Source organism: Hemiscyllium ocellatum, chromosome 33, assembly GCF_020745735.1.
Source record: "Hemiscyllium ocellatum isolate sHemOce1 chromosome 33, sHemOce1.pat.X.cur, whole genome shotgun sequence".
In the NCBI taxonomy this organism is placed as follows: domain Eukaryota; kingdom Metazoa; phylum Chordata; class Chondrichthyes; order Orectolobiformes; family Hemiscylliidae; genus Hemiscyllium; species Hemiscyllium ocellatum.
The window spans coordinates 18,927,200-18,954,614 of record NC_083433.1 but is presented as its reverse complement, the minus strand read 5'-3'; the positions used below and the strand labels follow the sequence as shown (position 1 = coordinate 18,954,614).

Here is a 27,415-nt window from a genome sequence, read left to right as displayed (position 1 = left end):
AGGTATATCCATATACTGAATCAGAAAATTTTCTTGTACACATTTAACAACTTCTCTCCATCTAAGCCCTTAACACTAAGGTAGTACCAGTCTGTGTTTGGAAAGTTAAAATCCCCACCATAACAGCCTTATATTCTTATAGATAACTGGGGTCTCCTTTCAAATGTGTTTCTCAATTTCCTGCTGACTATTGGAGGGAAATCTAAATACAATCCCAATAAGATGATTATCTCTCTCTTATTTCTCCGTTCCACCCAAATAACTTCCATAGATGTATTTCTGGGAATATCCTCCCATAGTACAGCTGTAATGCTATCCCTTATTTAAAAACATCACTCCCTCCTCTCTTGTACCCCTTTCTATCCTTGCTTTTTATAGCAGTAGTGTCCTGGAACATTAAGCTGCCGGTCCTGTCCATTCCTGAGCTATGTCTATGTTATTGCTATGATATCTCAGTCCTGTGTTCCTAACCATGCTCTGAGTTCATCCACTTCCCTGTTAGGCCTCTTGCTTTGAAACAAATTTAGCTTAATTTATCAGTCCTACCTTTTGTTCTCTGCTTTGCTTTGTTCCTGCCTACCCTTTATGTTTGACCCACTCCTTTTCCCAACTCTCTGATCTCTATCCTCACTATTTCCCCTAGTACTTCCACCCCCACCCCCAACCCCGGCTCCATCCTCACTAGTTTAAATCCTCCCAAGCAGTTTTCTCAAATCTCCCTGTCAGTATATTTAATCCCCTTCCAATTGAGGTGCAACCCATCCTTCTTGAACAGGTCACTTCTACCCCAGAAGAGATCCCAATGATCCAAAAATGTGAACCCTTCTCCCCTCTACCAGCTCCTCAGCCACACATTCATACGCTCCATTCTCCTAATCTTACCCTCACTAGCTTGTAGCACTGGGAGTAATCCAGATATTACTACCATTGAGGACCTTTTTTTTTTTGAAATTGCTGCCTAAGTTTCTATATTCTCCCTTCAGAATCTCGTCTTTTTTCCTTCCTATGTCATTAGTTCCAATGTGCACAAGGACCTCCTTGTGCTTCCCTTTGCAGAACATTCTGCACCCTCTGAGATTTTCTTGATCCTGGCACCACACAGGCAACAGACCATTCTGATTTTTCACTACGGCTGCAGAAATGCCTGTCTGTGCCTTGACTAGAGAGTCCCCTGTCACAATTGATCGCTTAGAACCTAACATAGCTCTCATTACGTTAGAGCCAGTCTCGGTACCATGGCTGATCATGCTGCATTCCCCGGAGAGTGCATCATCATCTACATTTTCCAAAACAGCATACTTGATTGAGATGGGAACAGTCACAGCAGATTCCTGCACCACCTGCCTCCCTCTCCTACCTTTCCTGGAGTTAACCTATCTACCTGAGTATATCTGTGGCTTTTGTCCCTTCCCTAAAGTTGCTATCCATCACAGACCCAAGCTCCTGTAAATTCCTTTATTGCCTCTAACTGCCACTGCAACCGAACCATGCAATCTGATAGTTGTCATAATCAATTGAATGTCCTGCAGACATAGTCATCGTTAACATGGAAACTCTCCCTAAACTCCCATATCCGATAGGAAGAACACGTCACTCTCTACTAAAGGTAGTCTTTGCTCCTTCATAATGTACAAACCCAGAAATTAGCACTGTCTTATTGCTCTTTTCTTAAAAAAAACTCTACTTCAGGCTAACTCAGTGTTTTATGGTTTATATTTTTAAAATCTAATTGAGACAGATCTCAATAAAACACATAATCAAGAAAGAGCTCACTATTGCAGATTTACAGCAAGATTACACTTAAACTATGCACTTCTCTGTTCCTGTGCTATAGACTCACCCACACAGGTTCCTCCAAGGTCAACTGTGAATTTTGCTGTTTGTTAACTTTTTCCTAGATACGTTCCGATGTCCAGAGATACTTGAACTCTAACTCAAACAGTAAAGTAACTGTGCAGATTCACTGCTATGTCAGACAACTGTGTAGGTTTCTTTCTCTGACCATGTGGTCACTATCTTTTGTCTGTTTTCCTCCTTTTAAAGTGCCATTGTTTTGATATCTTTACTTCAAGTTCCAAAACAATGCAGCAGCATATAAAACAGCAATTGCTGCTCCTCAGATTTGAGGAAAGCACCTCCAATACCTAAAATACCTCAAAGGAGCAGCTCTTACCGGCACAATTTTTTTTTCCTTTCCTGTCCTCCATCTTGATTTAATTTATACCAATTAATACATAATTTAGTTCTGGATGCAAGTTTGCTTGCTCAGCTGGAAGGTTCATTTTCAGACGTTCCATCACCATAATAGGTAAGATCATCAGTGAGCCTCTGGTGAAGCACTGGTGTTAGTGACCCGCTTTCTATTTGTGTTTTAGGTTTCTTTGGGTTGGTGATGTCACTTCTTGCTCCTTTTCTTAAAGGGTGGTAAATGGGGACCAAGTTAATATGTTTGTTAGGGTTCCAGTTGGAATACTGTGCTTCTAGGAATTCTTGTGCGTGTCTCTGTTTGACTTGACCTAAGATGAATGTGTTGACCCAGTCGAAGTGGTGTCCTTCCTCATCCGTATGTAAGGATACTTTTACTACCCTCTGAGGCAAAAAAAAACAGGAAATGCCATCACCACCCCCAAGGAGACCGAAGCACATAAATAGAAAGTGGGTCACTAATACCAGTGCTTCACCAGAAACTCACTGATGTTACCTAGTTTGGTGACAAAATATCTGAAAACTAATCTTCCAGCTCAGTGAGCAAACGTACATCCAGAACCTTGACCTGAGCTACATATCTTCTCAAAACTTGCTAACATAGCTTAGTTCTAGCCTTCACAAAGGAAGACCTAAAAGTCTCAAATGTTTGGGGAACACAGGTCTAATGAGAGGGTGAAACTGAAGGAAATAATAAGGAATTGGTGTTGGGGAAAATTGGGATTAAAGTTCAATAAATGCCCTGGGCCTGATGATCTACTTTCTAGAATACTTAAGGAAGAGGCCCTGGAAATAATGGAAGCATTGATGATCATCTTTCAAGATTCTCTAAACTTTGGACTTGAGGCTAATGCAAAAACACTCATTTATCCCTAGTCTTTGCTTCATGTTAACCGATCCTCCATCCATGCTAATACATTATCTGTGACGTCGCGCATCTTTATCTTGTGCAGCAGACTTAATAAAGGATTTAAGAGCAGGGCACTTTTAAATTGTGACAGGATTGGACAGTCAGCATGAATTGACAACTGGGAAATCATACTTGACAAATCTATTGGACTTCTTTCAAGGATGTAATCTGTCACGTTGATAAGGAGTCAGTGGATGTGGTTTACTTGGACTTGTGATGAGGTCCTGCATAGGAGATTAGTGTATAAAATCAAAATACAGGAATGGGGTAGTGTACTGACACAGATCAGACTGGTAGACAGGAAACCATGAGTAAGAATAGCCAGGATTTTTTTTCCCCAAGTGGCAGGCAGTGACTAGTGGTAAACTGCAGAAATTGGTGCTCGGAAGCCAGCTATTCACAATATATAAATGATTCCAATGAGGGAACTAAATGTACTGGGTTGGATAGTGAGCTGTGAGGAGGATGCAGGTATGCATCTGTGTAATTTGGACAAGTTGAGTGAGTGGGCAAATGCGTGGCAGATGATGTATAATGGATAAATGTGAGGTTATCCAATTTGACAGCAAAAACAGGAAGGCACAATATTATCTGAACAGCGATAGGTTCAGAAAGGGGAGGTGCACCAAGGCACTGATGTCCTGGTCACCTGTTGCTGATTCTCTGACAGTGGCTAAAGGCTAAAACCTTGAATGGTGACAAGGAGTTAGACATCGGTCTGGGGCTAAAGGGATAATAGGTTTTGGGGAGAAAGCAGAAAGGTACTAAGTTAGGTGATCAAATCTGCTGCACCATTCAATATCATGACAGACAGGCTGAATGACCCCTTGTCTATGTTTTCTATGTTTAAATACAACAAACCCAATTCTTGTTTTTAAAATTTTATTCTGACCTATAGATCAAGTTAATTATTCATCTTTGTCATAATTTGTTTGGTTTCCAGGTGGATGGGAAGGACAGGCCTCATTCAAATTGGTTTTTAACAGCGGTGGAGCCATCGAATTTGGACAACTGATGTTCAAAGTTGCTCAACAAGGTAGGTTAGAGATGGCTGCACTGAATCCTGTTCATTTTAAAACGAAGGTGTAATTTGGAATCATGTGAATGATCTTCACTTGGATGGAAGTCTCTTTTAGCCACTAACTTCCAAATATGATCCTAGGTCCTTGAATGGAAATAGTTCTGCAAATTGGGTGCAGGCAGGTCACACTTTTATCACCAAAGATATTGATTTTATTAACCAGGAAACTTTAGACACTTTTTTAATATATAGAATTTTAAGTGCTTTTTTTAAGTCTAACTACTGACCTTGGATTCCAAGTAAAAGCTGTTTTACTTGTTAACTTGTTCATACCGGTTCGTAAAATGGTTATAATAAAAATTGTCTGTGGGCATTTGCTTGTTGTTTGTCCTGGTAGAATTGAGACCTGTAGAAAAGGAGGTTAGCATCAGGTTTCAGTATTGGTATTTGCATGGTATATGGGTATATGACATGCTATCTACCATAGATCCAGATGCACAATAAAATCCCCTAGTCCTGCTCCAACGATGAAAATTGTGGCATTCTCCTTTGCATGGAAGTATTATAAGTGCACCCAAGTGTAACCTGTTGATCTGGCTTTGCTCTTTTAATATGATCATGGTTGATCTTCTACTTCAACTCTACTCCTGTCCTGTCCCAAAACCCCTTGATTCCCAAGAGATGAAAAAGAAAACTATTGATCTTTTGTTTTTCCATGTCCAAGGAAGGATATACTTCCCTTGAAGCTGACATAATGCAAGTCCACAAGATTGATTCCTTTAAGGGGCTTGGGCACAATTAAATAAAATGGGCCTGTGTTCTCTGGAGTTAGTAATAATGAGAGATCATCTTGATATGCCTAGAATTTATTAGAATTTGACAGGATATTTGAGAGACTATTTCCCCTGACTGAGGATTAAACGGTCAGCATTTTGGGACTGAAGTAAAACAAAACCACCTCTTTTTTTTTGTTTGCTGAAGGCTTTGTTAATGTCTGGAATTCTCTACTGCAGAGAACTGTGGATGTTTAGTTGTAGTGTATTCAGGACTGAGGTAGGTAGGTACTTGCATCCTAAGGGAGTCTTCAGATATGTGTTTCAGGTAGAAAAGTTGAGGTAGGAAGATCTAAAATGATTGTAATGAATGGTGGAATTGGTTTGAGGGTGGTATAGCTGCCTCTTACTCCCAAGTCTAATATTCTCAATTGTGCTTAAAAACTCTAATTATTTAACCTCAAGCTCGATATGCAGTGCAGTTGTCACCTTAACTGAATCTGTGCAATTTTCACGCTACATCGACCTGAAACAAGATGCCTGGTAGTGCAATTACAGATTTTTGCCCTTGTGCATGTAGGTTGTGTCAGTAGAGTATTTTAAACTCTGCTAGTGTAATGAATTTAATACAAATCTCACACGAAACTTAGCCTTTGATGGTCTAATGTTCCCATAATATATTGGTACAGATGTACTACTGATAGCATTGGTGAAATGTTACTAAGTGGATCCTCAGTCCAATCATTCAATATAAAGGAACTGCAAGCGGTATTCTTTGTTCAACTGATCAGTTTTGAAAATGCTCTCTGCATAAGAGATTTTCCTTTGTGTATACTTATCAGTATTGTAATACACTGATAACATGTTTTTACAAGTCATACCCTTGCTGTTCAGATCCCAGTAGTTACTTTACTAACATGCAGGTTGTCATTGCAAAATCTAATTCTGCCTTATTCTTTCCCGTTAGCTTCCAGAGGTACTCCAGTACGGAATGCTGCTTATGGATATGCACCAATGGCTGATATGGCTTTTGGATTTGCCCCTGCAAATGGCCCGTACCCAGCAAATGGTCCATACCCCTATCCGCCACCTCCCATGAATGGGGGCTATGGGCCTCCACCTGCACCAATGGGATACCAGTATGGTCCTCCACCAGGTAAAGAAAGGAAGTTCCTAACTTGTAATAAACTGTGGTGGTAGACACTAAGATATAATGAGCTTCATATTCAGTTCTAGAAGCAGGAGCAGTGACAAATAATTGACAGATGAGAGGAGCATAGGAGTTGTGATATGTAAAATACCAGTAGGCCAATTCCCATTCTGATGTTGCATGTTACCTCCATATTGGAGGAGTTGAATATGGGAGTTAATCTGTCAGTTAGTCAACAACAGAACTAGTCCTTTTATTTGGTCTTTCATGGGAAGTGGATGTTGCTCTTGCCCATCTCTAATTATCATTGTGTTGTGGGCTAAGGAAAGCCATGAATGGAGAACTTTGGGAACTATAGGTTTTAAGTGACATTTCTCCCAAGAAATTGACAACTTCCCTGTCATGTCTCAAGTTACCCCTACATTAATCCAAAATGTTATGTTCTGAAAGAAAAGATATAACTTCCATCTGGTGAATCAACATTATCTGTTTATACGGTCTCCCTCCAAAGCCAGTTCTGCAACCACCTAACATTCCAAACCACACTGCTTAAAATTCTGGCCTCCAGAAAATTGTTTATTTCTAAAATTTGGATCTAAGTAATGGGATTGCATTTGCAATGGATTTTCACTAACTGTCTTAACATTCTTTTGCCGAAATGTTTCTAGTTCTTTTCTTGTAATACATTGATAGCGAGGTTTGGTTTAGGAATTGCTGAATCAATTTGAGGAAAATGGATAAAGCAAAAATGCACCTCTGCTGGATGGTGTCAGTTTTATTGCATGGTCTCCCCAGGCATTCCAGCTGATGCCAGCATAATCTATTCAAATAAACTTTTTACCCACTTTGTATTAATAACAGTTGCTGCCATAGAAACCAGTCAAGTGAAATAAAAATGGATTTGTCATCTGTATATCTGTTGTGCATTTTTTCAGGTGCCTATCCATCTGCTCCTGCAATGGACATGTATATGCCACCACCACCTCCCTATCCTGGACCACCTCCAGTCAGTGTGGTTGACCCTGGATTGCCTGGTATGTACGTTGCATATATCTGATCTTTTCAGAATAAGGTCTGTAGTTTATTTACTTAGTAATGTGCATTATTAACTATTACTGAAACTCAGGGAGTTTCTATATTTTCAGGGCCTATATTTTCTTTGGCACAATCCAAACATTAAGATACAAAAATATAAGAAAGTCACTAAGAAAAGTAGCAGAACACTGAGGCCGCCCCTCTCTCAGTGGTAAGAATGTGGGACTTTTTAACCACTGAGTAATTGAAGTGAATAACACCGGTTAATTGACAGGAAAGCAAAATATACACAACCTGATTTGAGCCAACTGGATTCTTTTAAGGTGATTAAAAAAAAAATCAGTGTTCTGAAGGTGGTGTTGAAGAAATCAATAGTGAATTCTGTGTAATCTTGCTGTTGAAGTGCAAGGTGATTATGTCGAAAGCCTGGGTGTGTGACCGTTGAGGTGAATGTAAACAACTTGGTGTCTGGAGTGTTCTGATTCTTCCATCAGTTTCATTTGCTATCAATCTTCCATTTTATGGAAATGATTGTATCTGCTGCCTGCCATAAACCGTGAACTAAATCACTTAAATGCTGCAGATTCAGATTGTAGTATTTGAGGGAAAAGGGTCAGGAATGATATTTTGGGGAGAGAGAATTTTGGAATGTTTCTTTAGGTAGAGGGGAAGAATAGGCTTGAATGGCTGGTGTGGGAATGTTTGAAGCAAAATGTTGGTTTAAACTTTGTGACGTTTTCAGGTGGAGCTAAAGCAGCAGAAGCAGCTTCTAGTGCTTACTACAATCCGTCCAATCCTCACAGTGTCTACATGCCAATGGTGAGAGTTCACTGCTGCTATTTTAAAGGTTGACTCGTTTCTATAACTTCGTTCTTTTGAGTGTCCATTTAACAACTTTGGGAAATCCAAATACTCCATCTTCTAGCTCCCTGTTTATCTGCCGTCGTTGCATTCATGAAGAACATAGAACACTGCACAGGAACAGGCCCTTTGTCCCTAAATGTCTGCCAACTATGGTGCTATTCTAAACTAATCCTATCTGCCCGCACATGATCCATGTCCCTCTATTCTCTGCACGTTTGTGTCCATCTAAAGCCTCTTAAACATTACTATCCCATCTGCTTCTAGCACTTCAAAAGGTTCCAGGTACCTACTTCCCATGCACATCTTTTTTAAACTTTCCCTTTCTTCCCTCTAGTGTTTAATTTTACCACCCTGGGAAAAATACACCTTTGATTATCCACCCAGTCCATGCCTGCCATAATTTTGTAGACTATTTTCAGGTTGTCCTGCTGTCTCCCACACTGTAGTGAAAGCAATTAAGGTTTGTCCAACCTCCCCTTATAGTTAATACACTCCAATCCAGGGAACACCTTGGTAAACCTCTTTGCACCCCCTCCAAAACTCCACAACCTTCCTATCATGTGGCAACCAGAGTTGCCCACACTAAGCCAAATGTGGCCCAACTAAAGTTTTATACAGCTGCACCATGACTTGCTAACTTTCATACTCTGTCCTGACCGATAAAGGCAAGTGTGCCAGACTTCTCCTTTACCACCTACCTGCTGTGCTCCCACTTTCAGAGAAATATGGACTTGCACCTCAAGGTTGCTTTGTAAATCAATGCTGCTAAATCCCCTGTCATTTATTGTACCCTTACCTCTGCATTTGACCTCCCAAAATGCATCACCTCATACTTGTCCAGTTTAAATTCTATCTGCTATTTTACAGCCCAATTTTCCAAATGATTTTTGTCCTGCTGTATTCTTTGACATAGCTTATGCCTAAACATTGATTTTCCTGCTCCTCAGATGCTGCCTGACCTGTGCTTTTCCAGCACCACACTGTTGATCTCTAGCATCTGCAGTCCTCACTTTTCCCTCCTGTATCCTTTGACAACCTTCCTCACTATTCCCAACTCCAGTTTTTGTCATCTACTAATCAGATCCCTAGATTTTCAACCAAATCACTTTTTTCTCTAACTTACTTGCTTCCCCCTATCAAAAATATTCTTATTTTGTAAAACTTTGAGAATGAGGAGCATTTTGCATGATTACAACCAATAAATCCACAACCTCTGCAGTCACTTCCTTTTTAAGATCTTGGAATGCTAGCTTTCAGGCCCTGTGGACTTATGACCCTGAGTTTATGTAGCAACTTTTTTTTTGTTTCCACGTTCTTCCTCCTGATTTTCTATTGTTCTTGGGATTTTTTTTGTCTTCTACAATGAAGACCAATTAAAAAGTGTTGGTTCAAAGTGTCTGCCATTTCCTTGTTTGCGATTGTTAATTTCCCAATCTTGCCCTCTCCGGAGCCAATGTGTACTTTAATGTAAACATTCAAAAGTGCAGATACTGTACTGTCTGTTCACATATATTATCTAAATATACAAGTTAGGAGCAAAGCACAGGCTGTTTCAGTCCCTGAGCCAAATGCCACAATCTTACCAAATGTGAGTGCAATAATAATGTGGCTTTTGACATGGACGTGGACAACTTGATCCCTAGTAGACCTCAGACAATTATGTTTGTATGTACCTGGAGCCCACGCACACATCTTCCCTTTTTTTCATTTAACTCACAAGGTCAGTGTTGGAATTATATTTATTCCTGGAATGGGCCCCTTGCCTTTTTTTTAAAAATTAGGACATCATTTTCTTTGAGTAAAAAATGAGGTCTGCGGATGCTGGAGATCACAGCTGAAAATGTGTTGTCCTGAGATGCTGCCTGGCCTGCTGTGCTTTGACCAGCAACACATTTTCAGACATGTTTTTCTTCACTTGTCTCTGCAGTTCCACCACCACCCACTCCCCAAAAAAATAGTATCGAACATTGGGAATTACTGGCTTGATGCTAGCTATTGTCACTTTAAAATCTTTTTACCAGATATTGCTACTTTATCAATCTAAGAACATTGCCTGTGTTTTGCTTATATATTCAAATTCCAATATAAAACAAGTGTTTTCTATTGTAGGATCAGCCCCCACCATACACTCCAGCAGAGGAGAAGAAGAACAATTGAATCTGTTCAAAGTGCTGATTCTTCCAATTGTTTGTGAATTGTCCACTTTCTTAAACTCTGTTGTTAGAAGCTGCATTTCTATTCGAAACCGGCTGCTTCCTAGCCTCATTCCACCATCCAACAGCAATTCGCATCTTGGACTGCGAGTTCCCTTTTGATATCTTTGTTCTCAGACAGGCATTGGGAATGATTTTGCATGAAGTCATACAGGATCTTTTTCACTGGGAAAACTTAGAATTCCTGTTGCCTTTTAAAAGCAAAAATATTCGCCTAATATGACCAGTTTGCAGTTTTGGGATATTGCTGGTGTTCTGTGGCTATCTAAAGCCAGCAGTTAGCAAGTGTTGATGAATTTCATCCTTTAAACAGTGTAAAAATGCAACTTGTAATGACAGTGTAGCATTGAAAATATACTAAGTTTAATTAAAGGAATTACTTTGTGATGCAAGTGAATGAACCGATTCCTGCAAAACCATTTTGCTATTTTAAATGCCGCTGTAAAAATAGTCACTTTGTTATGATGCTGTTTGACATGTAATCATGCAGCAGCATTTCTAGGCTTTAGACTTTTGGTATGGGAAGGTTGGAATGATTAGAATCTGTTTTTAATCTCTATACAAAATATCTCTTCTATAAGAAAATAACTTAAACTAACCTTTTTAGGAATGTTGCTGAGGAATGCTTTGTAGGTTTGGTGGTTAGACAAGGAAAGTTCATCCCCTTTATCATTTGAATGAGCTACTTTTCTTAAGGTCACCTTTTTTAAAAATATTATTTAAGGGGGATGGGGAAAAATTCAGATACACATGTTTCAAGACACAGTAATCTGATCTGGGTTTGAACACTACGATGGGTTTTTTATTAACTTGATACAACTTTGGCCTGAAGCTGTGCAATACAAATGTTGTTGCAAGATCAAACATATTTGATCATAAGCATTTGAAACATACGTATTAGAGTTACAGTATTGTGATTTGGTTATTTAGCTAAAGAATGATGCACTGTAAATATACTTAAACCAATACACTATGCTGTTTGACTCTTTTTGGATGACCTCCACCACACCCGCTTTGACTTTTTTAATCATTAATCCTCTACTCAGTATTTTAAAGGCAGTTCTAAATGCTGCCTTCAACCACAAGATATGAAATAACAATCTAAAAATGTTGTTGCTGATGTTCTGCCATAGTTCCTGTGATTATAATTTGAAGACGGGTGTTTCATTTATACTCCCAAGTTGACAAGTATTAAGCTTCTCCTTTGGTTGCTGGGAACATGCTCTTTCATTGACAGGACCTAGTATTCATCTTTTTAAAAGCTCTTTGGCATGTAGAGGCTTCTTTTTATGTGTGTGTTTTTTTTTGAGGATGCTGTGATTGTGTTTGGATTGTTCAGAACATACTGTGACTTGCAAAGAGCTAGAAAGAGCATTTGCCCATTTTTAGGAGCAATCTAAACCCTAGCTTGTAGTTTCTCCTACTTATTGGCATCAAATGTGTCAACTGTACAACAATATAACTTGTTCTAAAAGAAATATGTGTACACTTATTGATATCCCAGTTCCATTGAACCAGGGCACCAGCATGATGTGGTGAATAAATTAACTCCCGTGCTGAGTCTGATCCAAGAGTGATGCAATTGCTACCTTTTTTGTTTCATTCTGTCTTATCTGCTCTACTCGGTAACCTAAGCTTTTCTTCTGCTTCAACCTTTTACGATTCTCTTTTCGCAACAGTTGACTGGACTGTGGAAGTTAAGATTACAAGCTGATAATCATGCTAATGATTAACTCATTCAGATTGTAGGGCTGCCTGAGCATCACTCCTTGGTTTATCAGTTTGAGCAAAAAAATGATTTTGTTTAACTTAATAATGAGGCCTCCAAATGATAGGAGAAATCTCGTTTGTTGACATTGGCCGGTTACAGGCCAGAAATGGCAACAAATCAACTACTATTCCATGTAGCTAACCATCTTTTGATTCTTCACTCATTTTCCAGCTATGTTTAATTCCACTTCACAGAATCCTATTTCGTAGCCAAATGCCATTTTTTGGATTTGTATAGACTGCCAGTCGTTCATGCACTATAAGAAAGCAAGCCAGTGAAATTAATGGAGGATTTATTAAAGTATGCTCTTGGGATGTTTGTCACTCTGCCACAGTATGATTAAAGGCAATTAATTTTGTTGCAACTTTTATCTTTCACTACAATAAATTATGTAACAGGTTGTAGCTGTAAAGCAAATGGCCCTTGCCATTTGAAAAATCAGATACTGGAGGGAAATCATAAACGTAAATACTTTCAGATCATTAAAATTAATCAAATCTATTTCACTGACAAAGCACTGAGTCAATGGAGCAAAGTCTGACACTATATTGCATTCATTCCATGGGCTACCCTACTGTTGTGTATAGCATGCACTGTATGATACTAATGTCATTTGTGAAAAAGCAATTCGATTTGTCTAAAAGTTTCAGTTGGATAAACACCTATAATGTTGAGAGAGAACATCAGAGTTTGGTGCTGCACTGATTGTCAAAAGTCAGGTGCTGTAAGCAATGGACTCAGGATCAGAAGAGAGTATTGGTTTTATATTGGTTGGATTTCTTTTAGTCTCTCCCTATATTTAAACATTTAATGAGGGATCCTTTTCAGTAGTGACGTTTTTGCTTTGGTGTCTTAATTTTTTTTGTTTTATTAAAATGATCAGAAGTCTCTTCTATGAAGATGATAGCTCTTCTTACCCTTCACACCAGAACACACATCAACCTTCCATGACTGCATCCTCTTAACTAATGTGGGTGTGTAAAGCATTTCCATGGATAGAATAAATCTTATTTTTCCAAAATTCCCATTGTAATAGTGAGAGGCACTAATGATGTGTAAATTCAGCAAATTAGACTATTTAGTGAATTCAGGCATGTGCAGTTCTTTAAGCAGGACTTGTAGAAGGACTCTGCTTTAGTTTCAGCCAAAGCAATTAATTAAGGCAATTAAGAATGAAAGGTTACACATTGTCTTAAGTGTGTGAATTCGAGGAGTTTGTGTTCATAAGTTTGTAGACTTCAGTGGCGTTCATCCCATTATAGAGAGAAGTGCTTTAAATTTTGTATTTCACTGATTTCTCTTGTATGTGTTGCAAGTAACAGTATAACAGGAAATTTGAATAATGCATGTTGAAAATGCTTTGCTTTGCATCTTATATACACTGGCTTTTGAGCTTGTTGTTCTGATTTGCTAACACAATACTGAGGTCTGTCCTCCAAGCTGAAGCCTCAATGGAAGAGGAACACTGATCCTGCAAATTAAGGACAGACCCACCCCCTTCTTTCTTCCCTGCTTTCCCCCTACCGCCCAAACCTTGCCAACAGAAAATAAATGTATCTCTTCAATGAAGACTTGCTTCAACTATTTGCTGCCACTTCAGCACGAAATGGGGCTTTCTGGGGGACTATTTAAAATTCTCAGTATGTAAACAAAATAAACTGCCCTTGATAGATTGGAGTGAGGGGAAATTCCAGTCGCTCTTCTAGAAGTTGATTGCTGCCAATAATCTCTTTCTCCCACAATACACTTGGTTTTCCACATTTTGTTCCAGTGGGGAGGGTGGGTGGAGGTTTGCACAGCTAGGGTTAGGATGAACAACCTTTCATCACTGACAATATTTTATCAACTGTAGGAGAAACATTATTTGAGAATGTTAAAATAGAGGTGTAAAATACTATGTAAAATAGTTAATAATCCTTAGCTATAGGAAAAAGAACTAGAAAATTCAATAGTGCTTGCAAATGCTTGAATTAAATTTGTACAATATTCTATACTCTCCCTTCTCTCTACCTTTTTTTTTTGAAGTCCTGAATTTCTGTGGACAGCTGCTTTGGTGGAAAAGCTGAACTATTTTTCATCCTGCTGATTTGAGTCTTAAACAAAACTGTTTACAGGACTTAATTTTGGGGCTGATGAGTACAACAAAATGAATTGGCTTTAATTATTTCGAATAGAAAGACAGATGTTTATATACACCCCCTTGCATTAAGTGCAAATTGTGATTGAAGCAAATCGAGCGCAGTTGTAAATCAAACTTTCTTATTTGAACTGGATTAAAAATGGGCCAATTAAATTTAGTTTCTGGTAGCGTAATAAACTGCATTTTTTTTTGTTTAACCCTATACTTTTTTAACTGAAGAATTGATAACTATTAGATTTCTAAAATGAATGTGTTAATTGTGTACAAGTCTGTATGTATGCTTCAGTAAAGCTTTACAACTTGTTAATAAATGCACCTAAATAAAGGCACTTGTGTAATTTCTTTTTGTGGGAAATGACTGACTGAGTTGTTTAAATTAGTGGCTCATCCCTGTTAAATGAGAATGTAACATATTCTGTTCTGTGATTACTGTTTTTCTGTTTTTTGACCTCTGAAACTGGTGCCCTATAAAATTTTAACCAACACCAATGTTGATTTGATGGTATTCCTCACTGACTAAAATCTTCAGAAATGTTATGCAGACAAGTGATGACCCTGGGAAGAAAGAGATTGAAATAGTAAGTGACTAAAGAAAGCTTTTTGGAAAGTGAGGAGGTTTTATGATGCAAGATGGTTCAGGCAGGTAATTCCAGAGATATGCAGCATATTAACTGAAGGACTGACCTCTTGTAATAACAAGGCTGTCAGGGACAAGCTTATGAAGACTCAGCTGTACCTTTTCACTTGTAGCAGGAAAGGATTAGTGTCAGATTAGTGCATCAATTTCTGGCCCATCACTTTCAGGAGAACTCCTTAACTGTATTTCAGAATGTTGGCATTCTGGTTCTCATACGCTTCCCTGATAGCTTCTCATTGTATAAATGGATAACGGGTAAAAAAATAAACCAGGGTGCCATGTTTATATGGGTTAGAGACAAAAAGAACGGCAGATGCTGGAATCGAAGGTGGACCATAGGGAGGCTGGAAGGCAGCATCAGGAGATGGAGAAATCAGCATTTCAATTGCCCTGAAGGGTTACAATAACAATGTCGACTTCCATACCACCACCCAATGATGATATGGGTGGCCTAATAGATCCAAGAACGTCCAGGAAGGTAACAGTAACTTTATGGGATTACTTTCTGTGATGGAAGCCAACAAACATTTTTAAAAAGTAGGCCACATGGTCTCTTGAGCTTGCTGCATGAGTCAAGTTCATGGCCATCTTCAACCAGCACTAATATCCTATCTGTCATTCAGTAATTATTCAAGAGTCTGCCAATCTTGATAATGAGTCTATTCAACAACCATGTTCGAGTCATCCAGGATCAGAGACATGAGGGAAAGCATTTTCTCATGCCAACAAGTGATTGGGATTGGCATCCTGAGGGTGTGTCGAAGGTATTTTAAATGGATTCATTTGAGAGGGAGTCGGATTATTATCTGGAAAGGAAGAATGTTATCGGAGTGGAGAGAAGAGTGGCATTCGGTGACTTGTTCCTTTTTAAGAGAGTAAACACCAGCACAGAAGCCCAAATGGCCTCCTTCAGTGTTCATAAAATCCCTATAGTGTGTCCATTGAGTCCACACTAACTGACCCACCCTACCAACCCCAATCCTTGTCACACTACAATTCCTTTACCTAATCCACCTAACCTGCACATCTTTGGATTGTGGGTGGAAGCCCAAGCAGACATCTGGCGAATGTGCAAACTCTACACACCACTGCTGAAGGATGGAATCAAACCTGGATCCCTGACACTAAGAGGCAACAGGACTAATGGCTGAGCCACTGTGCTTACTCCTGCACCTATTTTCTCTGTTTATTGACCCTTAACCAATCCATGCTGATTCTTAATTTACATGCATTTGACCAAGTGACAATTTCATCTTGTCCTGAATTACCATTCCTGGAAGCTTTTCCACCTCTGAATTGAAACTGACCTATCTATAGATGCAGTACTCATTTTTACACCACCTCTGCAATTCTTCAGTTCTCTGGCACCACCCCCAAGTCCAGGGAAGACTTCAAAATTATGACGAGTGCCTTTGCAATTTTTACATTTGATTTCGATTAGGACATTTCAATTGGTTAGATCAAAGATAAGCAACCTGTGTTGTCAGCTTCCAGACAAATTAAAACATCAAAGTGGTAATGTTAAAAAAAAATACTGTGACTAGTTTGGATTCAAAAGGGATCATTTTAATTCCAAAATATGGGTGGGCTTGGTTCAATTGGTAGGGAAAAGTTATAAAAGTTTGAATCCTTTCTGCATGTGCACAAAGGTCCAAGATAAATATATTTCAGGAAAAGCAAAGGTAGTAATAACAATAACTGGGGAACTCCACTTTAAGTCTTCCTCCAGTACCAAAAACATGTTGACCACTACTCTCATATCACTCAATCCATTATATTTCCACTCTGGGACTGTCCCTTTTATTCCAAGAATTAGCTCTCAAATCTGTTGTGTAACACTTCAACACAAACCTTTTGGAAGTAGGCCCTTGCAACTAAAGGGAGCAAAGGTTATGGAGAGAAAACAAGAGTGGGATACTGAAACTGCATGCTCTGGATCAGTGGTGCTGGAAGAGCACAGCAGTTCAGGCAGCATCCAACCAGCAGCGAAATTGACGTTTCGGGCAAAAGCCCTTCATCAGAAATAAAGGCAGAGAGCCTGAAGCGTGGAGAGATAAGCTAGGGGAAGGTGGGGGTGGGGAGAGAGAGTAGCATAGAGTACAACTGCATGATAAACCATGATCCTATTGAATGGTGGTGCAGGCTTGAAGGGCTGAATAGCCTACTCCTGCACCCATTTTCTCTGTTTATTGACCTTTAACCAATCCATGCTGATTCTTAATTTATATGCATTTGACCAAGTGACAATTTCATCTTGTCCTGAATTACCATTCCTGGAAGCTTTTCCACCTCTGAATTGAAACTGACCTATCTATAGATGCAGTACTCATTTTCACACCACCTCTGCAATTCTTCAGTTCTCTGGCACCACCCCCAAGTCCAGGGAAGACTTCAAAATTATGACTTTGCAATTTTTATATTTGATTTCGATTAGGACATTTCAATTGGTTAGATCAAAGGTAAGCAACCTGTGTTGTCAGCTTCCAGACAAATTAAAACATCAAAGTGGTAATGTAAAAAAATACTGTGACTAGTTTGGATTCAAAAGGGATCATTTTAATTCCAAAGTATGGGTGGGCTTGGTTCAATTGGTAGGGAAAAGTTATAAAAATTTGAATCCTTACTCCAACAGGTTTGGAGTGTTCAATTGTTTAATTAATCTGTATTTGCCTACATTAGTCTGTTGATTGATCTATGCTCACTGTTCTTGATTGATTAAAGCTATTTACAGCCTCTGAGAATGACAGTGAACAGAAACTTTCAGAAAGACCTGAGAAGTTTAAACGGGGAGTAGTTGTGTAGAAATTCTGAAATTGTAGAGATGTTTTAAAGCACTGTGTATGATTCTGTACCGAGGTACCTTTTTACCTAAGATGGTACTGTAAATGATGACTTGTAAAATTTATGTGTGAGTATGTGAAAATAAACCTAGTCCACTGAATATGGAATCCCTACAGTGTGGAAACAGGCTGCTTGGCCCTACACTAACTCTCCAAAGAGTATATCACCCAGACCCATTCCATACACATCCCAACTACTATGGGCAATTCATATCCTTATGATTGTAGGAGGAAACCAGAACATTCAGGAAACCCACACAGACATTCACCTGAGGCTGGAATTGAACCCAGGTCCCTGCCACTGTGAAGCACCAGTGCTAACCACTGAGCCACTGTGACTCCAAGCCATTTTGGCATTGGAAAGAGTTAAATCTGATATAAACTATGCAACAAAACAGTGAGTGAATACACAACAGTGCTCACTTCTGGCTTGAACAGATTTGGAGGTACTGGGGTGGACGAAGTTGAAAAATCACACAACACCAGGTTATCTTCCAACAGTTTATTGGAAAGCACTAGTTTTTGAGGTGTCGCCTCTTCATTAGGTTTTATCAGAGATGGACAGCAGTTGGGGGATACAGCCAATGCAAGTTTTGGAAAATCCAACAGCTACAGGGATGTAAATGTCACCCTGTGATTAGATGCGCTTCACACCTCTGGCTGTGGCATTTCTGATTTCCTGAGAACTCTTGCCAAGGTTTTTTTTATTCCAAAAATATACTTTATTCATAAAATATTTTGATCTGTACAATTGGTCATGCCATACATACGTTTACATTCTATTTCTTTGCACACAGAGATCGGAATTAATCATTCATATCTACAGGTTTGTATGTTTACTGTGCATATATTTAGCTGAGGCATCAGTGGAGCCCCCTTACTGCGAGGGCCCCCCTGTTCTTAGACAGGCAGATGTTAAACGGTGGTCTTTCCCCACCGCGCCTTGGCGGCAGCTGCCCCAAGCTTCAGCGCGTCCCTCAACACGTAGTCCTGGACCTTGGAATCTGCCAGTCTGCAACACTCAGTCGGGGTCAACTCCTTCAGCTGGAAGATCAACAGGTTTCGGACCACCCAGAGAGAGCGTCCTTCACCGAGTTGATGACCCTCCAGCCGCAGTTGATGTTCGTCTCGGTGTGCGTCCCGGGGAACAGGCCGTACAGCACGGAGTCCCGTGTCACGGCGCTGCTCGGGACGAACCTCGACAAACACCACTGCATTCCTCTCCAGACTTCCTCTGCATAGGCACATTCCAGAAGGAGGTGTGTGACAGTCTCGTCCCCCCCCCCCCCGCAGCCGCTTCGAGGGCAGCGTGCGGTGCGGCTGCGAGTCCGGGCGTGCATAAAAGATCTCACAGGCAGAGCCCTTCTCACCACCACCAGTCTTGGTGCTTCTACCCCCGAAAGCTGTGATCAGCTCCTAGGCATCCAATCCCTGAGGCAAGCCCTTTTTGATTTGAGAGAATGAAGGGAAACCTTTTATTTTATGGGTTTTCCAGAGGCCATTGTATCCTGCCTCTAGCTGAACCCAAAATGTTTGTTTTAAGTTACCATTAAGGTTAAGGTACAATGTTTCTAATGATGCAAAATAATCTTCACTGAGTGGGCGTGATACACCTTCTAGACAATGTAAGAGTGACCTGTCGCATAACGCAACACCCTCTTGTGGTAACTTAAGACATGAATCTCAGAATGTGTAAGTTTTAGAGAAAATCATCCAACTCTGCTTTCAAAAGTGCCTGTAGAGTTTATGAATAGGTACTGCTTTTAGTATTATTTTGCATGCTGCTTTGAGCAGTCACCCAGATTTGTTATTCTATGACAAAGTGCATTAATGTAGTGCCTTTGACGAAATGAAACTTCCCAAGGCGATCCACCTGAGTAAATGGGGCAAAGTGTGACAACAAGTCACACAAGGAGATAAATAAACAAAAGCTAGTTGAAGAGGCAGGTTTTAAGTGGTATTTATAGTAGGGGAATTTAAAACCTAAAAACAGAAGGCCTGACCACTAACTTTCCTAAAAAAGTATTAATGTACCTGGTCAGTGGGGAATTGGACCAAAGGGTCTATTTCCATGTTGTCCAACCCTATGACTATGACTCTAATTGGATGTGGACATCGTTGTTTGAGCCAGTATTTATTGACCATTCCTAATTGGCCTTGCGAACAAGATAGTGAGCTGCCTTATTAAACCTTGGGAGGTTAGATACACCCACAGTATTCTAGGGAAAGAAGATCCAGAATTTTGATCTAGCAACAGTGAAGGAACAGTCATGATGATGTGTGGCTTGGATGGGAACTTGCAGGTAGCGGTGTTCTGATGAATCTGCTGGCTTTACCGTTCTACTTTGGAGAGATGACCAGTTTCTAAGGTACAGTCGAAGGAGCCTGAGTGAATTGTTGCAGTACATCTTGTGGATGGTACACATTGCTGTGACTGTGTTGATGATGAAGGCTATGACTGTTGGAACATGGTAGATGGGGGCCAATCAAGAAGGCTGCTTTGTCCAGGATTGTCTTAGAGTCATAGTTTTATAACATTGGAAAGGGGCCTTGCAGGTGATTGTACCCTCATTGATCATCAGATACCTATCTACTCTAGTCCCATTTTCCAGCATTTGACTGGCAGCTTTGTGTGCTGTGGAGTTTCAAATACTGATCTATGTATTTGTCAAACGATGGGTGGTTCCCACCTCTAATACGCTTCGAGGCAATGAGTTGTAGATACCTACAAACCTCTGGTGATAAAAGTTCTTCCTTAAATCTCCTCCAAACCTCTTACCTTTATCTTATATCTTTTGTACCCTGGATATTGACCTCTCTACTAAAAGGAAATGTTTCTTCAAATCCACCCTACCTATGTCCCTCATAACTTGTCAGTCAGGTCTCCCCTCAGCCTTCCCTGTCTAACGAAAACAACCCCAGTCTCTCTTCAAAGCTGAACCAGTCCAGCCCAGGCAACATCTCCTCTACCTCCTCTCCATTGTAATCATATCCTTCCTGACCTGTGGCAACCAGAACTACACATTGTTCTTCAGTTGTGGCCTAATTAACATTATGTATACCTCCATCATAACATCCTTACTCTTGTGTTAAATGCCTCAACTAATAAAGGCAAGTATCCCATATGTCTCTTACACCTCAATGAACTATCCTGTAACCTTCAAGGAGCAATGTCAAGCATATTAGCAGTTGTTGGACCTTCCATTCATACAGGAGGAGAAAGTGAGGACTGCAGATGCTGGAGATCAGAGCTGAAAATGTGTTGCTGGAAAAGCGCAGCAGGTCAGGCAGCATCCAAGGAACAGGAGATTCGACGTTTTGGGCATAAGCCCTTCCTTATGTCCGAAAAGTCGAATCTCCTGTTCCTTGGATGCTACCTGACCTGCTGCGCTTTTCCAGCAACACATTTTCAGCTTCCATTCATACAGGTGAGTTGGGAGAATTCTATCACACTCCTGATTTGTGCCTTATGGATGACAGACTGGCTTTGCGGAGTCAAAAGGTGAGTTCCTCACATGCAGAATTCCCAGACTTTGACCTGTTTTCTTGTGTCACCAGTGGTTCCTTTGCAAATCTGGGTCCTTCATTTACCACTTGCCACCAGAAACAGCTTCTCCTCATTGATTCTAACAATCATGCTCCTGATTTTGAGCACCTCCACTGAACTGTTGTAAGGAAAACAAATCCCAGCTTCTCCAAGGAACAGATCTGGGTTTGTGTTTCAGCTGCAGGACAGTAGAGGAGGTGTTGGATATATTAGATTATATGAAGGTGGATAAATCTCCTGGTCCTGACCAGGTATATCATTGCAAGAGGCTAGAGAAGAAATCACAGGGGTTCTGGCTGATATTTTTGTATCATCGTCAGCCATGGGTGAGGTCCTGGAAGACTGGAGGGTAGTGAATGTTGTGCCCTTATTCAAGAAGGGCTGCAAAGAAAAACCTGGGAACTATAGACCAGTAAACCTAACATCTGTAGTAAGTAAGTTACTTGAGATGATTCCGAGATAAGCTATACATGCATTTGGGAAGACAGGGTTTGATTAGGAATAGTCAGCATGGTTTTGTTGCGTGGGAGATAATGCCTCACAAATTTGTTAGAGTTCTTTGATGAAGTGACCAGGAAGGTTGATGTGGGCAGGCTGGTAGACACAGTCTATATGGATTTCAGTAAGGCCTTTGATAAGGTTCCACATGGTAGGCTAGAAGTTACATCACATGGAAACCAGGGGGATCTGGCCAATTGGATACACAATTGGCTTGATGGTAGGAAGCAGAGGGTAATAGTGGAAGGAAGTTTGTCGAACTGGAGGCCTGTGACTAGTGGAGTGTCTCAGGGGTCAGTGCTGGGCCCATTACTGTTTGTTATCTATATCAATGATTTGCATAAGAATGTACAAGGCATGATTAGTAAATTTGCTGATGACACTACAATAGGAGGTATTGTGGACTGTGAGGAAGGTTTTCAGAAATTGCAGCAGGAGCTTGATCAACTGGAGAAGTGGGCCAAGAAATGGCAAATGAAGTTTAATATAGATAAATGTGAGGGCTTGCATTTTGGAAAGTCAGATCAAGGTAGGAGTTTCATGGTGAATGGTAGGGCCTTAAGGAGTGTAGTGGAACAGAGGGACCTTGGAGTTCAGGTATACGGTTCTCTGAAAGTGGTAGACAAGCAGTGAAGAAGGCTTTTGGCACATTGGCCTTCATCAGTCAGGGCATTTGAGTAAAGAATTGGGAAGCTATGTTGCAGTTATAGAGGACGTTGGTGAGGCCTCAGTTGGAGTATTGGGTTCAGTTTTGGTCACCTTGCTATAGGAAGGATGTTATTGAACTGGAAAGAATGCAGAAGAAATTTACAAGGATGTTGCCAGGACTCAACAGTCTGAGTAATGGGGAGACATTGGGCAAGCTAGGACATATTTTCTTTCGAGCATAGAAGACTGAGGGGTAGATCTGAGATAAGTGTATAACATCATGAGAGGCATGGATAGGATGAATGCGCTCAGACTTTTTCCCAGAATTGAAAAATGAAGGACTAGAGGGTATCTTTGAGTCACAGTCATAGAGATGTACAGCATAGAAACAGACTCTTCGGTCCAATCCGTCCATGCCGACCAGATATCCCAAGCCAATCTAGTCCCACCTACCAGCACCTGGCCCATATCCCTCCAAACCCTTCCTATTCATATACCCATCCAGATGCCTTTTAAATGTTGTAATTGTACCAGCCTCCACCACTTCCTCTGGCAGCTCATTCTATACACGTACCACTCTCTGTGTGAAAAAGTTGCCCTGTAGGTCTCTTTTATCCCTTTCCCCTCTCACACTAAATCTATGCTCTCTTGTTCTGGACTCCCCGACCCCAGGGAAAAGACTTTGTCTAGTTACCCTATCCATGTCCCGCATGATTTTGTAAACCTCCATAAGGTCACCCCTTCAGCCTCCGACGCTCCAGGGAAAACAGCCCCAGCCTTTTCAGCCTCTCCCTGTAGCTCAAATCCTCCAACCCTGGCAACATCCTTGTAAATCTTTTCTGAACCCTTTCAAGTTTAACAGCATCTTTCTGATAGGAAGGAGATCAGAATTGCACGCAATATTCCAACAGTGGCCAAACCAATGTTCTGTACAGCCACAACATGACCTCCCAACTCCTGTACTCAATACTCTGACCAATAAAGGAAAGCATACCAAATGCCTTCTTCACTATCCTACCTACCTGCGACTCCACTTTCAAGGAGCTATGAACCTGCACTCTAAGGTCTCTTTGTTCAGCAACACTCCCTAGGACCTTACCATTAAGTGTATAAGTCCTGCTAAGGTTTGCTTTCCCAAAATGCAGCACCTCGCATTTATCTGAATTAAAATAGATCTGCCACTTCTCAGCCCATTGGCCCATCTGGTCCAGATCCTGTTGTAATCTGTGGTAACCCTCTTCGTTGTCCACTACACCTCCAATTTTGGTGTCATCTGCAAACTTACTAACTATACCTCTTATGTTCACATCCAAATCATTTATATAAATGCTGAAAAGTAGAGGACCCAGTGCCAATCTTTGTGGCACACCAATGGTCACAGGCCTCCAGTCTGAAAAACAACCCTCCACCACCACCCACTGTCTTCTACGTTTGAGCCAGTTCTGTATCCAAATGACTAGTTCTCCCTGTATTCCGTGAGATCTAACCTTGCTAACCAGTCTCCCATGGGGACCCTTGTCGAATGCCTTGCTGAAGTCCATACAGGTCATGTCCACTATTCTGCCCTTTTTGTTACTTCTTCAAAAAAACTCAATCAAGTTTGTGTGACGTGATTTCCCACACACAAAGCTATGTTGACTATCCCTAATCAGTCCTTGTCTTTCCAAATATATGTACATCCTGTCCCTCAGGATTCCTTCCACCAACTTGCCCAGTTGAAGGTTAGAGAGGAAATAATAAAAGGGAATCTGAGGGGCAACATTTTTAGGAGCGTACGCATATGGAATGAGCTGCCAGTGGAAGTGTTTGAAGCAAGTACATTAACAACACCTGAAAGGCATTTGGACAAATAAATGGATAGGAAAGGTCTAGAAGGATACGGGCGAAGTGCAGGGAAATGGGACTAGCACTGATGGACATTTTCATTGGCATGGATCAGTTTGGGCCTGTCTGTGCTGTAGAACCCCTCCACTCAATATTTCAGGTGTTCCTGTCTAGTATTACCCTGTTGGTTCTGAAAGCTCAGTACTGGTAGCATGGTGGCTCAGTGGTTAGCACTGCTGCCTCACGGTGCCAGGGACCTGGGTTTGGTCCCAGCCTGAGGCAACTGTTTGTGTGGAGTTTGTCCATTCTCCCCATGTCTGCCTGGGTTTCCTGTGGATGCTCTGGTTCCCTCCCACAGGTCAAAGATGTGCAGGTTAAGCGAATTGGCCATGCTAAATTGCCCATAGTGTTCAGGATTAGGTGCATTAGTCAGAGGTAAATGTATTGGGAACGGGTCTGGGTGGGTTACTCTTCAGAGAGTTGGTGTGGACGTGTTGGGCCAAAGGGCCTGTTTCTACACTGTAGGCATTCTATAATTCTATGATATCTCTGCAGGAACTCCTCAGGGTAGTGACCAAAGCACAACCATCTTCAGCTGTTCCTTCAATGACCTTCCCTCCATCAGAAGTGGGATCTTTGCTGATGACTGCAAAATGTTCAGTGTCATCACAACTTCTCAGATGCAGAAGCAGTCCATTTTCAAATGCAACAAGATCTGGACAACATCAGGGTTTGGGCTGACAAGTGGCAATTAACAGGGCAAACGTGAGCACTGCAGATGTTGGAGATCAGAGCCATAAGAGTGTGGCGCTGGAAAAGTGCAGCCAGTCAGGCAGCATCCGAAAAGCAAGAGAGTCAACATTTCAATCATAAGCACTTCATCAGGTATTAACATTCATGCAACACAGTTGCCAGGTAATGACTATCTCTAACAAAAGAACATTTTGCTATTGTCTCTTGTTGTTCATTGTGGAATCCCACACTGTCAACATCCTGAGATTTACTATTGACCAGAAACTGAACTGGAAATATTTACTGTGGCTACAAGACCCAGAGGCCAAGAATCCTGCAGAAAGTAACTTACCCTCTGACTCCCCAAGGTCTGACCACCATCTACAAGGTTCAAGCCAGGGGTGTGATGTAATATTCTCCCCTTGCTGAGATATGTGTAGCCCCTACAACGGAGAAGAAACTTGATAACACTTGGGGCAGGCAGACAAAGAGCTTGAAAATGGGGGTCAGACCTTATTGATAGACATAGACATAATGGGCCAAATGGCCTCCTGTACAGTAAACATATGAACCATAAGAAATGACCTATACAGGGGTTAGAACAGCACCATGTAGCATTGGCAGAGTTTAAAGTTTTGCTGCCAACAGAAGAATTGGGGTGGAGGACAGTTTTGGGCAAAGTCATTGAGTTGGAAAATTCCAATCTATCCACCCACTCCCCGAGGCATCCTAAATGAAAACTAAAAGAACTGTGGATTTTTTAAAAAATATACTTTATTCATTGAAATCGTTGGTACACGTACAGTTGATGATGCCATTCAGATGTATATTGTCTTGACCTTCAAAGAACACATTGAGTCATTGATATTTACAATTCTTTCTGTTAACCATCCAGCCTCTTGGCATTTAGCTGTGACGTCAGCGGGGTCCAATTACTGATTGCCAATTACTGCCAATTATTCTTTGGCAGAAGGACCTTACACCATGGTGTTTCCCCATATGGTCCTTGGCAGCAGATGCCCCAAGCTTCAGTGCGTCCCTCAGCATGTAGTCCTGGAATTTGGAATGTGCCAGTCTGCAACACTCTGTCAGGGTCAACTCCTTCAGCTGGAAGATCAACAGGTTTCAGGCAGATTGAAGAGCGTCTTTTACTGAGTTTATGGTCCTGCAGGCGCAGTTGATGTTTGTCTTGGTGTGCGTCCTGGGGAACAGACAATAGAGGACAGCGTCCCAAGTCACGGAGCTGCTCGGGACGAACCCCAACAAACACCATTGCATTCTTCTCCAGACTTCCTTTGCATAGGGACATTCCAGAACAAGGTGTGTGATAGTCTCGTCCCCTCCACAGCCTCTTCGAGGGCAGCGTGAGGTGGCTCAGAGAGTCCGGGCGTGCATAAAAGATCTCACAGGCAAAGCCCTTCTCACCACCAGCCAAGCCATGTCTTGGTGCTTGTTGGAAAGTTCTGGCGATGAGGCATTCTGCCAAATGACTTTGATCGTCTGCCCAGGGAGTTGCCCAAAAGGATCCGCCCTCTCCTTTTCCTGAAGGCTCTCAAGGACAGTATGTGCTGACCACTTCCTGATGGACATGTGGCCAAAGATGTTTCTCTTCACAAATTTCTCCACGAGAGACAGGTGACAAGGAATGATCCAACTACTCGGAGCGTTCCACGGCAGTGAGGCCAGGCCCATCCTTCACAACACCGGGGACAGGTAGAACCTCAATACGTACTGACACTTGATGTTTGCGTACCGGGGAATCCACGCACAGCTTGGGTGGCACGTTGGCTCAGTGGTTAGCACTACTGCCTCACAGCGCCAGGGACCTGGATTCAATTCCTGTCTCAGGCAACTGTCTGTATGGAGTTTGCACATTCTCCTCGTGTCTGCGTGGGTTTCCTCCAGGTGCTCCAGTTTCCTCCCACAGTCCAAAGATGTGCAGGTCAGGTGAATTGGTCATGCTAAATTGCCCGAAACGTCGATTCTCCTGTTCCTTTGATGCTGCCTGACCTGCTGCGCTTTTCCAGCAACACATTTTTAAGCTCTGACCTCCAGCATCTGCAGTCCTCACTTTCTCCATGCTAAATTGCGCGTATTAGTCAGGGGTAAATGTTGGGGAATGGGTCAGGGTGGGTCTTCAGAGGGTCGGTGTGGATTTGTTGGGCTGAAGGGCCTGTTTCCCCACTGTCGGGAATCTAATCTAATCTAAGCTTGATGCAGCTACATACAAAGGTGGCCATCAGGGTGAGGGTAGTATTGTGTGTGTTATTTTTCCCCTATTTCTAGATGTTTATACATTGCGTCTCTTTGAATATTGTCCATCTTTGATCAGAATCAAAAATAGAAATGTATGAGAAAGGTCTTGCAAGTCCAGCAGCATCTGTGAAGAGAGAAACCGAGTTAACATTTCAGGTCGAGTGACCCTTCCTCAGTACTGTTCTGAAGCAGGGTCACTCGACCTGAAATGTTAACTGTTTCCCTCTCCACAGACCTGCTGAACTTTTCCATCAATTTCTGTTTTTGGGTCCCTTTGGCATCCTAGTAGCCAATCAACATCGTCCAGACAGGGATCTGGTGGTGCGGATATAACGCTCTGGCTGATTGGGT

At 41.4% G+C, this 27,415-nt stretch overlaps 1 protein-coding gene across 1 annotated transcript in view; it reads left to right on the top strand.

Moving 5' to 3' along the window:
* The window catches only part of LOC132831347 (WW domain-binding protein 2-like), a 31,648-nt gene extending 19,205 nt beyond the window's left edge, over positions 1-12,443 (top strand). The window contains exons 4-8 of the mRNA XM_060849437.1: positions 4,059-4,151; positions 5,877-6,065; positions 6,995-7,093; positions 7,837-7,913; positions 10,068-12,443. Of these exons, the coding sequence (XP_060705420.1) occupies positions 4,059-4,151; positions 5,877-6,065; positions 6,995-7,093; positions 7,837-7,913; positions 10,068-10,115 (506 nt within the window). The 3' untranslated portion in view covers positions 10,116-12,443. The remainder of the gene's footprint in view (positions 1-4,058; positions 4,152-5,876; positions 6,066-6,994; positions 7,094-7,836; positions 7,914-10,067) is intronic.
* Positions 12,444-27,415: the final 14,972 nt, after the last annotated feature.